General features: G+C 48.5%; 1 protein-coding gene across 2 annotated transcripts in view; it reads left to right on the forward strand.

Annotated features, from left to right (window-relative positions):
• The first annotated feature begins 5,090 nt into the window (after positions 1–5,090).
• The window catches only part of DHX33 (DEAH-box helicase 33), a 64,372-nt gene continuing 51,495 nt past the window's right edge, over positions 5,091–17,967 (forward strand). For both annotated transcript variants that reach the window (XR_005777631.1, XM_040424860.1), the window contains exon 1: positions 5,091–5,423. Coding sequence is in view for 1 of the 2 variants with exons in the window: in XM_040424860.1 (XP_040280794.1) it covers positions 5,219–5,423 (205 nt within the window). In the remaining variant the exon portion in view is untranslated. The remainder of the gene's footprint in view (positions 5,424–17,967) is intronic.

Raw genomic sequence — 17,967 nt, forward strand, 5'->3', positions numbered from 1 at the left:
CTCCTCACTGCGTTCAGGCACATGCAATTCAAGTTTTGGCACCAATGGGCAGCATTATCACATAGTTGGAGCTCATTGCCTGTCTCAGCATAACCTGTATCTAAGTTCATACAGGGGCTGCGAGTCATCTGGGCTCAGCAGGTTAAACTCTGGCAGCTGGGTCCTGGTGCCATTACTGAGTTGATTACTTACAAGGTTGCTGCTTGTGCACATGTTTGACACTCATCACATACACTACATACATACCTTAGACACATAGTTCGCACATCAGGCAGTTTGACGAAAAAAAAAAAAAAAAAAAAAAAGGGTACAGGGGATTGTTAAATAAAGTAAAAAAAAAAGAGTGGGTTGTTCAAATAAAGAAAAAAAAAAAAAAAAAGAGAATTTTTTGGGATTAGAAAACAAAACAAAAACCTTTATCCACCAAGCTTCATCCATACACCTCTAGCATAGGTACATCCGCCAATACAGCTACACGCTCGCACGACATACACACCCCGTGTCATCTCGTAGACTAGTGTCATACGTCATACGGTCTGTTTTCCACAAATCCTATACTTACATACATCACCTACCACGTCTGTAGGTTCTCTAGCCCGCAGTATTAGTTTTTAATTAATCTGCCACGTCACAGATTCACACAAACTCGGGCTCGCTTCATACGTCAGTGGAAACGACTATCATACTCCCTGTCAGCCTCGAAGGCTTTTCGTTCAATCGTTTCACGCTGCTGGGGGGGGGAAGAAGGGGAGGGGCTTAGATTCCGTCATCTTGTTTGTCAGCTTACGGGCAGCAGGTCGTAGGGTTAACAGGTTTTTTTTTTTTTTTTTCTCTTCTCTTTTTCTTTCTTCGTTTTTTTTTGTTTTTTTTTTTTGTTGTTTTGTGGTGTTTGTTGTGTTGTTTGCAGTGGTCTACGCCATCTGCAACTTCAGCCAGTGCAGGCTCCGGCATGTCTGTGCCACATGTTTTAGGGCACATCCGGTCACAGTCTGCACATTGAAGCCGGCGTGACTGAGCCGGGTGAATGTGGAGGCACTAGACCAGCTGCTGCGGCTTCATCCGGTTCAGCCGTTCCGTACATTCCTGGTGGAAGGGTTTTCACGGGGGTTTCACACTGGGCTCATCACCTTGCCCCAGCAGACTCATGAATGCCCCAACTTGCAGTCGGCTTCTAAACATGCTGGTCTGGTGGATTCACTCTTGGCAGTTGAGCTGGACAAGGGTTTCATCATTGGTCCTTTCCAGTCCCCTCCTTTCTGCACTTGGAGGGTGAGCCCGGTGGGGGTGGTGCAGGGAAAATATTCCAATAAATTTCGTTGATTTATGATTTGTCTGCTCCACATTCTTCCCACGTTCCTAGTCTCAACTCGTTGATTCCGTCCGAGGAATTTTCCTTGAAGTATACTTCCGTAGACCAGGCTATCCAGGTCATTCTTCAGACAGGCATGGGGGCTTGGCTGTCCAAAGCAGATGTCTCTGATGCGTTCAAACTGCTGCCCATTAGCCTATCTCTCTGGCAGTGGCATGGCATCAAATGGAGAGATGCGTACTATTTCGCCACCAAGTTGACGTTTGGTTCCTAGAGCAGCCCCAGTCTGTTTGACAGGTTAGCGCAGGCACTGGAATGGATTTTGTTGGAACAGGGTTGCCAGAATGTCATTCACTACCTGGATGATTTTCTGTTGATCGAAGAACCCTCACAGGCACCTGTTGACTTGCAGGTTCTCTTGCAGGTCTTCAAGGAGTTAAACATTCCAGTGGCCGAACACAAAACAGAAGGGCCTGCGCAGGTTGTCACGTTCTTGGGGATCTCTCTGGATTCACGTGCCATGTCAGCCAGTCTGCCACAAGACAAAGTCGACAGAATCAAATCAGGTGTCCGTTCCTTGCTCATGTCTCAGGTTTGCACCAAGAGAGAATTGCAGTCTGTTGGGCATGTTATACTTTGCCATGAGGATCATTCCTCAGGGTAGATCATTCATTTCAAGATTGCTAGTCTTATTACAACAGACCAGTGATTTGGACGCATCAGTGCATCTTAATGCGAACGCCCGAGCAGATCTGTTCATGTGGGACAGATTTCTCAATGGGTGGAACGGCATTTCCATGTTTATTCCGAGGGCCACTTCTGATTCTCCACACGTATTTTCAGACGCGGCTGCCTCGGTAGGTTTCGCGGCCATATTTAGCTCACATTGGTTCGCCGGCTCATGGCCCACACACGTGCTACAGTTGCCGGGGTTTTCTCAGATGTCGGCATTGTTCGAGATCTATCCTATCGTAGCAGCTGCTATAGTCTGGGGGCATAGGTGGTCGGGTCACACGGTGGTTTTCCACACTGACAACATGGCGACCGCAGAGATCATTAACAAGGGCAGATCTAAATCGTTACTCATCATGTCTTTCATGCGTAGATTGACCTGGATAGCTCTGGAACAGGGGTTTCATTTTCATGCCCTGTTTTTAGACGGGGTCAGCAACGTTGCAGCTGATGCTTTATCTCGTTTTGATTTTTCTCGCTTTTTCTTACAGAACCCAGAAGCAGACTCAGTCGGCACCCCGGTACCGGACTGGCGGCTGCTGGTCTTGGATTAGACTCTCTGATGGTGGTCGCCAGTTCACTCATTACCAAGTCTTTGTCGGCCAGTACGTTGCGGTCGTACCGCCGAGCGTGGGTGGTTTTTTCGAACTTTAAGTTGGCATATCCTAGAGGTGACACAGGTCAGGTCAAGTATATGGTGGCTTTCGTGTCTTATTGTCATTCGGTATTGGCTTTATCCTACAACCCTATTAGGCTATATTTGGCTGGGGTGCAGCATTTTTTGGCACTTCAAGAGCCAGACAGACCCTCTATATTTTCAGCTCACCCGATCAAGGCCATCCTCAGAGGCATTCAAAAAAGCCAGGTCACGGTCAAGTCGGTCCGTCGACCTATTAAGGGGGACACGTTTCGTAGCCTGTCGGAAGTTCTCACATTGTCACCATTCGGAGTCCTTCCCAGCCTGGTGATCAAGGCGGCGATGTACTTGGCGTTTTACGGGTTTTAAGACCAGGTGAAGTGACACAGGCCAGACAAGGGGCGGTGGCTCTCCGCAAGGGAGATTTAGTCAGGATGGGCAGTAACTCATTTGCAGTTGCCTCACAACAAAACAAGGCAGGTAGGTCCCGGCCATGTAGTTAAGTTCTTCCAGACCACAAACGCATGGTGTCCAGTGACAGTCTTGGACAACCTCTTGCTGGCCCTTAGTCTTCACAGCCCCACCGACCCATTACTTCCATTCCCTGTTGGTCCACTGACGTCCAGCCAGTTCATCAAACATATTCGCATCCTGTTGACCAGTGTAGGATTGAATCCGGCTCAATTCTCGGGGCATTCTTTCCGCATCGGTGCGGCATCCGCAGCGTCCAAGCATGGAGTCCCTGTGCATATCATTAAACACTTGGGGCGCTGGCGCTCGGGGTGCTTTGTACGGTATATCCCGGAGCCACAAGCGGAGCTGGTCCAAGCATTCAGTACATTGGCAGAGTAGCACCTCAGGCCAATCCTTCCCTCACTGGTGGGTTTTGCCCCCTTTTTCAGGCATACCGACCTAGTGAGGCCAAGGCACACCTCAGGCCAATTAGGTAGGGGGGTGGTGGTTGGGCATCTTCCACTCGTTTAGGTCCTGACCACAAGTGTTAAGGCTGGCCGCAGGCTAGCCTGGATTTGTGGGAGGGGCCGGTACCTGTCTTAAGCAGTCTGGCTCTCCCAGGCAGCACGTCAGCATTCGGACGTCCCCTGCCCACCCATTCCCATTCTTCATTCAGTCATTCAACCATCACATTCAGGGTATGCCCCCTTTTTCAGGCATACCGACCTAGTGAGGCCAAGGCACACCTCAGGCCAATTAGGTAGGGGGGTGGTGGTTGGGCATCTTCCACTCGTTTAGGTCCTGACCACAAATATTTTTTGACAATGGGTCCGCATCCAACCTGCAGGAAATACAGATAGGATGTAGCGTGAGCCCTAAGGCATAGGTTATGTGCAGACTGTGTGTGGATACATTTTATTTGAATCACATCCACTTTTCTGCTACTGTAATAGGGCTCATGCACACAAACGTATTTTCTTTTTGTATCCGGTTTTTTTGCGGACCATATGCGGAACCAGTCATTTCCATGGGTCCGCAAAAAAAAGGAAGTTATTACTCTGTGTGCATTCCGTTTCCGTATTTCCGTTCCGCAAAAAAATAGAACATGTATTATTGTCCAGATTACGGACAAGGATAGGACTGTTCTATTAGGGTCCAGCTGTTCCGTTCTGCAAATACGGAATGCACACGGACGTCATCAGTATTTTATGTTCTGTTTTTTCTGTGGACCCCATAATGCAGGGATGGCCAACCTTCGGCTCCCAGCATGCCCAGACTGCTTACAGCTATCAGCCTGCAGCAAGGCATGGTGGGAATTGTAGTTTTACAACAGCTGGAGAGCCGCAGGTTGGCCATGTATGCCATAATGCATACGGTCGTGTGAATGAGCCCATATACTGAAGTTTTTCTGCCATATCCGCCCTGTGAACAGGGTTTCACATCCTCACACACATGCAGCAGAAAATTTCAATACAGACATCTAACTGCATGGCGGAAAAAATCTGCCGTGGAAAGAAGCGGCTTTTTAAATATTTCGAGTAGAAAGCACCAAGGATTTGCCCCAGTCAATAACAATCTGCTGCGGATTTTAATCTGACGTGAACATACCCTAAAGAAAGCCTCTGGCTTTATTCCAGTGAGTGGCCATGTGTCTGGCTTTAAGGAAAAAAAAGGAACTTCACTAAAACACATGAGAAAACGTGGCGGACATGTAAAATTCTAAAGTTACATTTAGCAATGCCTATGATAATAGCGAGACAGCATTCTATATAATGGACCACCTAATCATCCAGTGGTCTATATCTGTCCAGGATGGGCCAACAGCAGTTGCACCATACAGATGCCAAAGCTGCATGGTATTTTAGTCATGGGCATCCATATTTCTGCAGTGTCCTGTCATATCTGTGATTGCCTGTGGAGCTGTGCGCCCTCTAGCGACCTCGTCTGGTAGTGCATGGCTAGTCAGCGGAAGCACGTGTGGTGGTGAGCGGTGGCTCGGTATGATCTCCCCGGGTGGCCGGTGCATTTCCCGGGGCCACGCCTGGTGTCGCACCGATTGAGCAGCTTCTGTACCCGTATATGATACTATGTCTCAGGACTCCTATCACCCGCCGGCCAAGAAGTTCAAGCCGGGCTCCCCTCATTCCATTCACAGCTGGAAAGGAGCCATGCATCCCGGCCCCAGAAAGCAGCCGGTGCCCATAGAGCAGCAGCGACGTAGTCTGCCCATCTACCAGGCCCGGGCGCAGCTGATAGGGCAGCTCCGGCAGCTGGAGAGCGCTGTCATCATCGGTGAGTGGGTCGCAGCTGCCGCCGCGGCCTTGTTTACAGACGTGTCCTGCCTGTACTATATAGCTATATACTATAGTGTCCTGCCTGCCTGGACTATATAGCTATATACTATAGTGTCCTGCCTGCCTGGACTATATACTATACGATAGTGTCCTGCCTGCCTGGACTATATAGCTATATACTATAGTGTCCTGCCTGCCTGGACTATATACTATACGATAGTGTCCTGCCTGTACTATATAGCTATATACTATACGATAGTGTCCTGCCTGCCTGGACTATATAGCTATATACTATAGTGTCCTGCCTGTACTATATAGCTATATACTATAATGTCCTGCCTGTACTATATAGCTATATACTATAATGTCCTGCCTGTACTATATAGCTTTATACTATAGTGTCCTGCCTGCCTGGACTATATAGCTATATACTATAGTGTCCTGCCTGTACTATATAGCTATATACTATAGTGTCCTGCCTGCCTGAACTATATAGCTATATACTATAATGTCCTGCCTGTACTATATAGCTATATACTATAGTGTCCTGCCTGCCTGGACTATATAGCTATATACTATAGTGTCCTGCCTGGACTATATAGCTATATACTATAGTGTCCTGCCTGCCTGGACTATATAGCTATATACTATAGTGTCCTACCTGCCTGGACTATATAGCTATATACTATAGTGTCCTGCCTGTACTATATAGCTATATACTATAATGTCCTGACTGTACTATATAGCTATATACTATAGTGTCCTGCCTGCCTGGACTATATAGCATTATACTATAGTGTCCTGCCTGCCTGGACTATATAGCTATATACTATAGTGTCCTGCCTGCCTGGACTATATAGCTATATACTATAGTGTCCTGCCTGCCTGGACTATATAGCTATATACTATAGTGTCCTGCCTGCCTGGACTATATAGCTATATACTATAGTGTCCTGCCTGCCTGGACTATATAGCTATATACTATAGTGTCCTGCCTGCCTGGACTATATAGCTATATACTATACTATAGTGTCCTGCCTGCCTGGACTATATAGCTATATACTATACGATAGTGTCCTGCCTGCCTGGACTATATAGCTATATACTATACGATAGTGTCCTGCCTGCCTGGACTATATAGCTATATACTATACGATAGTGTCCTGCCTGCCTGGACTATATAGCTATATACTATACGATAGTGTCCTGCCTGCCTGGACTATATAGCTAGATACGATAGTGTCCTGCCTGCCTGGACTATATACTATACGATAGTGTCCTGCCTGCCTGGACTATATAGATATATACTATAGTGCCCTGCCTGCCTGGACTATATAGCTATATACTATAGTGTCCTGCCTGCCTGGACTATATAGCTATATACTATAGTGCCCTCAGTTTGTGCTATATACCGCAGCGTCCTGCCTGCCCATACTGTGTGCTGTATACCATAGTGTCCTGGCTGCCCATATTGTGTGCTGTATACCACAGCATCCTGCTTGCCTGACCGACCATACTGTGTACGTTATACCACTGTGTCCTGCCTGTATCACCCCAGAACATAGGTGTCCTCATGTAGATGGATTACTAAAATGCTGCATTAGTATGCTCCAACGCATGGCATTTGCATGGCATAGTATGCCCACACTTGAAGACTGTAACGCTTCGGAATGTATCTGGCCACTGGGAATCCTATAACTTGCCTAGCAGCAAGCCCCATAGATAGAGGTGATCACACTGAAACTCCACACTCCAGTGTGGTCACGTACTACAGTATTCTGGCACTCAGTGCTCCAGTGTGGTCACCTTCTACAGTATGCTGTCTCTCCATGCTCCAGTGTGGTCACCTTCTATAGTATTCTGGCACACTCAGTGCTCCAGTGTGGTCACCTTCTACAGTATGCTGTCTCTCCATGCTCCAGTGTGGTCACCTTCTACAGTATTCTGGCACTCAGTGCTCCAGTGTGGTCACCTTCTACAGTATGCTGTCTCTCCATGCTCCAGTGTGGTCACCTTCTACAGTATGCTGTCTCTCCATGCTCCAGTGTGGTCACCTTCTACAGTATGCTGTCTCTCCGTGCTCCAGTGTGGTCACCTTCTACAGTATGCTGTCTCTCCATGCTCCAGTGTGGTCACCTTCTACAGTATGCTGTCTCTCCATGCTCCAGTGTGGTCACCTTCTATAGTATTCTGGCACACTCAGTGCTCCAGTGTGGTCACGTACTACAGTATTCTGGCACTCAGTGCTCCAGTGTGGTCACCTTCTACAGTATGCTGTCTCTCCATGCTCCAGTGTGGTCACCTTCTACAGTATGCTGGTACTCAATACTCATGTGTGGTCACCTTCTACAGTATGCTGTCTCTCAGTGCTCCAGTGTGGTCACCTTCTACAGTATGCTGTCTCTCCATGCTCCAGTGTGGTCACCTTCTATAGTATTCTGGCACACTCAGTGCTCCAGTGTGGTCACCTTCTATAGTATTCTGGCACACTCAGTGCTCCAGTGTGGTCACCTTCTACAAATCTACAGTATGCTGTCTCTCCATGCTCCAGTGTGGTCACCTTCTACAGTATGCTGTCTCTCCATGCTCCAGTGTGGTCACCTTCTATAGTATTCTGGCACACTCAGTGCTCCAGTGTGGTCACCTTCTACAGTATGCTGTCTCTCCATGCTCCAGTGTGGTCACCTTCTACACTATGCTGGTACTCAATAATCATGTGTGGTCACCTTCTACAGTATGCTGTCTCTCCATGCTCCAGTGTGGTCACCTTCTATAGTATTCTGGCACACTCAGTGCTCCAGTGTGGTCACCTTCTATAGTATGCTGTCTCTCCATGCTCCAGTGTGGTCACCTTCTACAGTATGCTGTCTCTCCATGCTCCAGTGTGGTCACCTTCTATAGTATTCTGGCACACTCAGTGCTCCAGTGTGGTCACCTTCTACAAATCTACAGTATGCTGTCTCTCCATGCTCCAGTGTGGTCACCTTCTACAGTATGCTGTCTCTCCATGCTCCAGTGTGGTCACCTTCTATAGTATTCTGGCACACTCAGTGCTCCAGTGTGGTCACCTTCTACAGTATGCTGTCTCTCCATGCTCCAGTGTGGTCACCTTCTACACTATGCTGGTACTCAATAATCATGTGTGGTCACCTTCTACAGTATGCTGTCTCTCCATGCTCCAGTGTGGTCACCTTCTACAGTATGCTGTCTCTCCATGCTCCAGTGTGGTCACCTTCTACAGTATGCTGTCTGTCCATGCTCCAGTGTGATCACCATCTATAGTATTCTGGCACACTCAGTGCTCCAGTGTGGTCACCTTCTATAGTATTCTGGCACACTCAGTGCTCCAGTGTGGTCACCTTCTACAAATCTACAGTATGCTGTCTCTCCATGCTCCAGTGTGGTCACCTTCTACAGTATGCTGTCTCTCCATGCTCCAGTGTGGTCACCTTCTATAGTATTCTGGCACACTCAGTGCTCCAGTGTGGTCACCTTCTACAGTATGCTGTCTCTCCATGCTCCAGTGTGGTCACCTTCTACAGTATGCTGTCTCTCCATGCTCCAGTGTGGTCACCTTCTATAGTATTCTGGCACACTCAGTGCTCCAGTGTGGTCACCTTCTACAAATCTACAGTATGCTGTCTCTCCATGCTCCAGTGTGGTCACCTTCTATAGTATAGAAGGTGACCACACTGGAGCATGGAGAGACAGCATACTGTAGATTTGTAGAAGGTGACCACACTGGAGCACTGAGTGTGCCAGAATACTATAGAAGGTGACCACACTGGAGCACGGAGAGACAGCATACTATAGAAGGTGACCACACTGGAGCATGGAGAGACAGCATACTATAGAAGGTGACCACACTGGAGCACTGAGTGTGCCAGAATATTATAGAAGGTGACCACACTGGAGCACTGAGTGTGCCAGAATACTATAGAATCTATAGTATTCTGGCACACTCAGTGCTCCAGTGTGGTCACCTTCTATAATATTCTGGCACACTCAGTGCTCCAGTGTGGTCACCTTCTATAGTATGCTGTCTCTCCATGCTCCAGTGTGGTCACCTTCTACAGTATGCTGTCTCTCCATGCTCCAGTGTGGTCACCTTCTATAGTATTCTGGCACACTCAGTGCTCCATTGTGGTCACCTTCTACAGTATTCTGGCACACTCAGTGCTCCAGTGTGGTCACCTTCTACAAATCTACAGTATGCTGTCTCTCCATGCTCCAGTGTGGTCACCTTCTACAGTATGCTGTCTCTCCATGCTCCAGTGTGGTCACCTTCTATAGTATGCTGTCTCTCCATGCTCCAGTGTGGTCACGTACTACAGTATGCTGTCTCTCCATGCTCCAGTGTGGTCACGTACTACAGTATGCTGTCTCTCCATGCTCCAGTGTGGTCACCTTCTACAGTATGCTGTCTCTCCATGCTCCAGTGTGGTCACCTTCTATAGTATTCTGGCACACTCAGTGCTCCAGTGTGGTCACCTTCTACAAATCTACAGTATGCTGTCTCTCCATGCTCCAGTGTGGTCACCTTCTATAGTATTCTGGCACACTCAGTGCTCCAGTGTGGTCACCTTCTATAGTATTCTGGCACACTCAGTGCTCCAGTGTGGTCACTTTCTACAGTATGCTGTCTCTCCATCCTCCAGTGTGGTCACCTTCTACAGTATGCTGTCTCTCCATGCTCCAGTGTGGTCACCTTCTATAGTATTCTGGCACACTCAGTGCTCCAGTGTGGTCACCTTCTATAGTATGCTGTCTCTCCATGCTCCAGTGTGGTCACCTTCTACAGTATGCTGTCTCTCCATGCTCCAGTGTGGTCACCTTCTATAGTATTCTGGCACACTCAGTGCTCCAGTGTGGTCACCTTCTATAGTATGCTGTCTCTCCATCCTCCAGTGTGGTCACCTTCTACAGTATGCTGTCTCTCCATCCTCCAGTGTGGTCACCTTCTACAGTATGCTGTCTCTCCATGCTCCAGTGTGGTCACCTTCTATAGTATTCTGGCACACTCAGTGCTCCAGTGTGGTCACTTTCTACAGTATGCTGTCTCTCCATCCTCCAGTGTGGTCACCTTCTACAGTATGCTGTCTCTCCATGCTCCAGTGTGGTCACCTTCTATAGTATTCTGGCACACTCAGTGCTCCAGTGTGGTCACCTTCTACAGTATGCTGTCTCTCCATGCTCCAGTGTGGTCACCTTCTACAGTATGCTGTCTCTCCATGCTCCAGTGTGGTCACCTTCTATAGTATTCTGGCACACTCAGTGCTCCATTGTGGTCACCTTCTATAGTATTCTGGCACACTCAGTGCTCCAGTGTGGTCACCTTCTATAGTATGCTGTCTCTCCATGCTCCAGTGTGGTCACCTTCTACAGTATGCTGTCTCTCCATGCTCCAGTGTGGTCATCTTCTATAGTATTCTGGCACACTCAGTGCTCCAGTGTGGTCACCTTCTACAGTATGCTGTCTCTCCATGCTCCAGTGTGGTCACCTTCTACACTATGCTGGTACTCAATAATCATGTGTGGTCACCTTCTACAGTATGCTGTCTCTCCATGCTCCAGTGTGGTCACCTTCTATAGTATTCTGGCACACTCAGTGCTCCAGTGTGGTCACGTACTACAGTATTCTGGCACTCAGTGCTCCAGTGTGGTCACCTTCTACAGTATGCTGTCTCTCCATGCTCCAGTGTGGTCACCTTCTACAGTATGCTGGTACTCAATACTCATGTGTGGTCACCTTCTACAGTATGCTGTCTCTCCATGCTCCAGTGTGGTCACCTTCTATAGTATTCTGGCACACTCAGTGCTCCAGTGTGGTCACCTTCTATAGTATGCTGTCTCTCCATGCTCCAGTGTGGTCACCTTCTACAAATCTACAGTATGCTGTCTCTCCATGCTCCAGTGTGGTCACCTTCTACAGTATGCTGTCTCTCCATGCTCCAGTGTGGTCACCTTCTATAGTATTCTGGCACACTCAGTGCTCCAGTGTGGTCACCTTCTACAGTATGCTGTCTCTCCATGCTCCAGTGTGGTCACCTTCTATAGTATTCTGGCACACTCAGTGCTCCAGTGTGGTCACCTTCTACAGTATGCTGTCTCTCCATGCTCCAGTGTGGTCACCTTCTACAGTATTCTGGCACTCAGTGCTCCAGTGTGGTCACCTTCTACAGTATGCTGTCTCTCCATGCTCCAGTGTGGTCACCTTCTACAGTATGCTGTCTCTCCATGCTCCAGTGTGGTCACCTTCTACAGTATGCTGTCTCTCCATGCTCCAGTGTGGTCACCTTCTACAGTATGCTGTCTGTCCATGCTCCAGTGTGGTCACCTTCTACAGTATGCTGTCTCTCCATGCTCCAGTGTGGTCACCTTCTACAGTATGCTGTCTCTCCATGCTCCAGTGTGGTCACCTTCTACAGTATGCTGTCTCTCCATGCTCCAGTGTGGTCACCTTCTACAGTATGCTGTCTGTCCATGCTCCAGTGTGGTCACCTTCTACAGTATGCTGTCTCTCCATGCTCCAGTGTGGTCACCTTCTATAGTATTCTGGCACACTCAGTGCTCCATTGTGGTCACCTTCTACAGTATTCTGGCACACTCAGTGCTCCAGTGTGGTCACCTTCTACAGTATTCTGGCACACTCAGTGCTCCAGTGTGGTCACCTTCTACAAATCTACAGTATGCTGTCTCTCCATGCTCCAGTGTGGTCACCTTCTATAGTATTCTGGCACACTCAGTGCTCCAGTGTGGTCACCTTCTATAATATTCTGGCACACTCAGTGCTCCAGTGTGGTCACCTTCTATAGTATGCTGTCTCTCCATGCTCCAGTGTGGTCACCTTCTACAGTATGCTGTCTCTCCATGCTCCAGTGTGGTCACCTTCTATAGTATTCTGGCACACTCAGTGCTCCATTGGGGTCACCTTCTACAGTATTCTGGCACACTCAGTGCTCCAGTGTGGTCACCTTCTACAAATCTACAGTATGCTGTCTCTCCATGCTCCAGTGTGGTCACCTTCTACAGTATGCTGTCTCTCCATGCTCCAGTGTGGTCACCTTCTATAGTATGCTGTCTCTCCATGCTCCAGTGTGGTCACGTACTACAGTATGCTGTCTCTCCATGCTCCAGTGTGGTCACCTTCTATAGTATTCTGGCACACTCAGTGCTCCAGTGTGGTCACCTTCTACAAATCTACAGTATGCTGTCTCTCCATGCTCCAGTGTGGTCACCTTCTATAGTATTCTGGCACACTCAGTGCTCCAGTGTGGTCACCTTCTACAGTATGCTGTCTCTCCATGCTCCAGTGTGGTCACCTTCTACACTATGCTGGTACTCAATAATCATGTGTGGTCACCTTCTACAGTATGCTGTCTCTCCATGCTCCAGTGTGGTCACCTTCTACAGTATGCTGTCTCTCCATGCTCCAGTGTGGTCACCTTCTACAGTATGCTGTCTGTCCATGCTCCAGTGTGGTCACCTTCTATAGTATTCTGGCACACTCAGTGCTCCAGTGTGGTCACCTTCTATAGTATTCTGGCACACTCAGTGCTCCAGTGTGGTCACCTTCTACACTATGCTGGTACTCAATAATCATGTGTGGTCACCTTCTACAGTATGCTGTCTCTCCATGCTCCAGTGTGGTCACCTTCTACAGTATGCTGTCTCTCCATGCTCCAGTGTGGTCACCTTCTATAGTATTCTGGCACACTCAGTGCTCCAGTGTGGTCACCTTCTACAAATCTACAGTATGCTGTCTCTCCATGCTCCAGTGTGGTCACCTTCTATAGTATAGAAGGTGACCACACTGGAGCATGGAGAGACAGCATACTGTAGATTTGTAGAAGGTGACCACACTGGAGCACTGAGTGTGCCAGAATACTATAGAAGGTGACCACACTGGAGCATGGAGAGACAGCATACTGTAGAAGGTGACCACACTGGAGCATGGAGAGACAGCATACTATAGAAGGTGACCACACTGGAGCACTGAGTGTGCCAGAATATTATAGAAGGTGACCACACTGGAGCACTGAGTGTGCCAGAATACTATAGAATCTATAGTATTCTGGCACACTCAGTGCTCCAGTGTGGTCACCTTCTATAATATTCTGGCACACTCAGTGCTCCAGTGTGGTCACCTTCTATAGTATGCTGTCTCTCCATGCTCCAGTGTGGTCACCTTCTACAGTATGCTGTCTCTCCATGCTCCAGTGTGGTCACCTTCTATAGTATTCTGGCACACTCAGTGCTCCATTGTGGTCACCTTCTACAGTATTCTGGCACACTCAGTGCTCCAGTGTGGTCACCTTCTACAAATCTACAGTATGCTGTCTCTCCATGCTCCAGTGTGGTCACCTTCTACAGTATGCTGTCTCTCCATGCTCCAGTGTGGTCACCTTCTATAGTATGCTGTCTCTCCATGCTCCAGTGTGGTCACGTACTACAGTATGCTGTCTCTCCATGCTCCAGTGTGGTCACCTTCTATAGTATTCTGGCACACTCAGTGCTCCAGTGTGGTCACCTTCTACAAATCTACAGTATGCTGTCTCTCCATGCTCCAGTGTGGTCACCTTCTATAGTATTCTGGCACACTCAGTGCTCCAGTGTGGTCACCTTCTATAGTATTCTGGCACACTCAGTGCTCCAGTGTGGTCACCTTCTATAGTATGCTGTCTCTCCATCCTCCAGTGTGGTCACCTTCTACAGTATGCTGTCTCTCCATCCTCCAGTGTGGTCACCTTCTACAGTATGCTGTCTCTCCATGCTCCAGTGTGGTCACCTTCTATAGTATTCTGGCACACTCAGTGCTCCAGTGTGGTCACTTTCTACAGTATGCTGTCTCTCCATCCTCCAGTGTGGTCACCTTCTACAGTATGCTGTCTCTCCATGCTCCAGTGTCGTCACCTTCTATAGTATTCTGGCACACTCAGTGCTCCAGTGTGGTCACCTTCTACAGTATGCTGTCTCTCCATGCTCCAGTGTGGTCACCTTCTATAGTATTCTGGCACACTCAGTGCTCCAGTGTGGTCACTTTCTACAGTATGCTGTCTCTCCATCCTCCAGTGTGGTCACCTTCTACAGTATGCTGTCTCTCCATGCTCCAGTGTCGTCACCTTCTATAGTATTCTGGCACACTCAGTGCTCCAGTGTGGTCACCTTCTATAGTATGCTGTCTCTCCATGCTCCAGTGTGGTCACCTTCTACAGTATGCTGTCTCTCCATGCTCCAGTGTGGTCACCTTCTATAGTATTCTGGCACACTCAGTGCTCCAGTGTGGTCACCTTCTATAGTATGCTGTCTCTCCATCCTCCAGTGTGGTCACCTTCTACAGTATGCTGTCTCTCCATCCTCCAGTGTGGTCACCTTCTACAGTATGCTGTCTCTCCATGCTCCAGTGTGGTCACCTTCTATAGTATTCTGGCACACTCAGTGCTCCAGTGTGGTCACTTTCTACAGTATGCTGTCTCTCCATCCTCCAGTGTGGTCACCTTCTACAGTATGCTGTCTCTCCATGCTCCAGTGTGGTCACCTTCTATAGTATTCTGGCACACTCAGTGCTCCAGTGTGGTCACCTTCTATAGTATGCTGTCTCTCCATGCTCCAGTGTGGTCACCTTCTACAGTATGCTGTCTCTCCATGCTCCAGTGTGGTCACCTTCTATAGTATTCTGGCACACTCAGTGCTCCATTGTGGTCACCTTCTATAGTATTCTGGCACACTCAGTGCTCCAGTGTGGTCACCTTCTATAGTATGCTGTCTCTCCATGCTCCAGTGTGGTCACCTTCTACAGTATGCTGTCTCTCCATGCTCCAGTGTGGTCATCTTCTATAGTATTCTGGCACACTCAGTGCTCCAGTGTGGTCACCTTCTACAGTATGCTGTCTCTCCATGCTCCAGTGTGGTCACCTTCTACACTATGCTGGTACTCAATAATCATGTGTGGTCACCTTCTACAGTATGCTGTCTCTCCATGCTCCAGTGTGGTCACCTTCTATAGTATTCTGGCACACTCAGTGCTCCAGTGTGGTCACCTTCTACAGTATGCTGTCTCTCCATGCTCCAGTGTGGTCACCTTCTATAGTATTCTGGCACACTCAGTGCTCCAGTGTGGTCACCTTCTATAGTATTCTGGCACACTCAGTGCTCCAGTGTGGTCACCTTCTACAGTATGCTGTCTCTCCATGCTCCAGTGTGGTCACCTTCTACAGTATTCTGGCACTCAGTGCTCCAGTGTGGTCACCTTCTACAGTATGCTGTCTCTCCATGCTCCAGTGTGGTCACCTTCTACAGTATGCTGTCTCTCCATGCTCCAGTGTGGTCACCTTCTACAGTATGCTGTCTCTCCATGCTCCAGTGTGGTCACCTTCTACAGTATTCTGGCACACTCAGTGCTCCAGTGTGGTCACCTTCTACAGTATTCTGGCACACTCAGTGCTCCAGTGTGGTCACCTTCTACAAATCTACAGTATGCTGTCTCTCCATGCTCCAGTGTGGTCACCTTCTATAGTATTCTGGCACACTCAGTGCTCCAGTGTGGTCACCTTCTACAGTATGCTGTCTCTCCATGCTCCAGTGTGGTCACCTTCTACACTATGCTGGTACTCAATAATCATGTGTGGTCACCTTCTACAGTATGCTGTCTCTCCATGCTCCAGTGTGGTCACCTTCTATAGTATTCTGGCACACTCAGTGCTCCAGTGTGGTCACGTACTACAGTATTCTGGCACTCAGTGCTCCAGTGTGGTCACCTTCTACAGTATGCTGTCTCTCCATGCTCCAGTGTGGTCACCTTCTATAGTATTCTGGCACACTCAGTGCTCCAGTGTGGTCACCTTCTATAGTATTCTGGCACACTCAGTGCTCCAGTGTGGTCACCTTCTACAAATCTACAGTATGCTGTCTCTCCATGCTCCAGTGTGGTCACCTTCTACAGTATGCTGTCTCTCCATGCTCCAGTGTGGTCACCTTCTATAGTATTCTGGCACACTCAGTGCTCCAGTGTGGTCACCTTCTACAGTATGCTGTCTCTCCATGCTCCAGTGTGGTCACCTTCTACACTATGCTGGTACTCAATAATCATGTGTGGTCACCTTCTACAGTATGCTGTCTCTCCATGCTCCAGTGTGGTCACCTTCTACAGTATGCTGTCTGTCCATGCTCCAGTGTGGTCACCTTCTACAGTATGCTGTCTGTCCATGCTCCAGTGTGGTCACCTTCTATAGTATTCTGGCACACTCAGTGCTCCAGTGTGGTCACCTTCTATAGTATTCTGGCACACTCAGTGCTCCAGTGTGGTCACCTTCTACAAATCTACAGTATGCTGTCTCTCCATGCTCCAGTGTGGTCACCTTCTACAGTATGCTGTCTCTCCATGCTCCAGTGTGGTCACCTTCTATAGTATTCTGGCACACTCAGTGCTCCAGTGTGGTCACCTTCTACAGTATGCTGTCTCTCCATGCTCCAGTGTGGTCACCTTCTACAGTATGCTGTCTCTCCATGCTCCAGTGTGGTCACCTTCTATAGTATTCTGGCACACTCAGTGCTCCAGTGTGGTCACCTTCTACAAATCTACAGTATGCTGTCTCTCCATGCTCCAGTGTGGTCACCTTCTATACTATAGAAGGTGACCACACTGGAGCATGGAGAGACAGCATACTGTAGATTTGTAGAAGGTGACCACACTGGAGCACTGAGTGTGCCAGAATACTATAGAAGGTGACCACACTGGAGCATGGAGAGACAGCATACTGTAGAAGGTGACCACACTGGAGCATGGAGAGACAGCATACTATAGAAGGTGACCACACTGGAGCACTGAGTGTGCCAGAATATTATAGAAGGTGACCACACTGGAGCACTGAGTGTGCCAGAATACTATAGAATCTATAGTATTCTGGCACACTCAGTGCTCCAGTGTGGTCACCTTCTATAATATTCTGGCACACTCAGTGCTCCAGTGTGGTCACCTTCTATAGTATGCTGTCTCTCCATGCTCCAGTGTGGTCACCTTCTACAGTATGCTGTCTCTCCATGCTCCAGTGTGGTCACCTTCTATAGTATTCTGGCACACTCAGTGCTCCATTGTGGTCACCTTCTACAGTATTCTGGCACACTCAGTGCTCCAGTGTGGTCACCTTCTACAAATCTACAGTATGCTGTCTCTCCATGCTCCAGTGTGGTCACCTTCTACAGTATGCTGTCTCTCCATGCTCCAGTGTGGTCACCTTCTATAGTATGCTGTCTCTCCATGCTCCAGTGTGGTCACGTACTACAGTATGCTGTCTCTCCATGCTCCAGTGTGGTCACGTACTACAGTATGCTGTCTCTCCATGCTCCAGTGTGGTCACCTTCTACAGTATGCTGTCTCTCCATGCTCCAGTGTGGTCACCTTCTATAGTATTCTGGCACACTCAGTGCTCCAGTGTGGTCACCTTCTACAAATCTACAGTATGCTGTCTCTCCATGCTCCAGTGTGGTCACCTTCTATAGTATTCTGGCACACTCAGTGCTCCAGTGTGGTCACCTTCTATAGT

Source organism: Bufo bufo, chromosome 3 (genome assembly GCF_905171765.1).
Source record: "Bufo bufo chromosome 3, aBufBuf1.1, whole genome shotgun sequence".
NCBI lineage: Eukaryota > Metazoa > Chordata > Amphibia > Anura > Bufonidae > Bufo > Bufo bufo.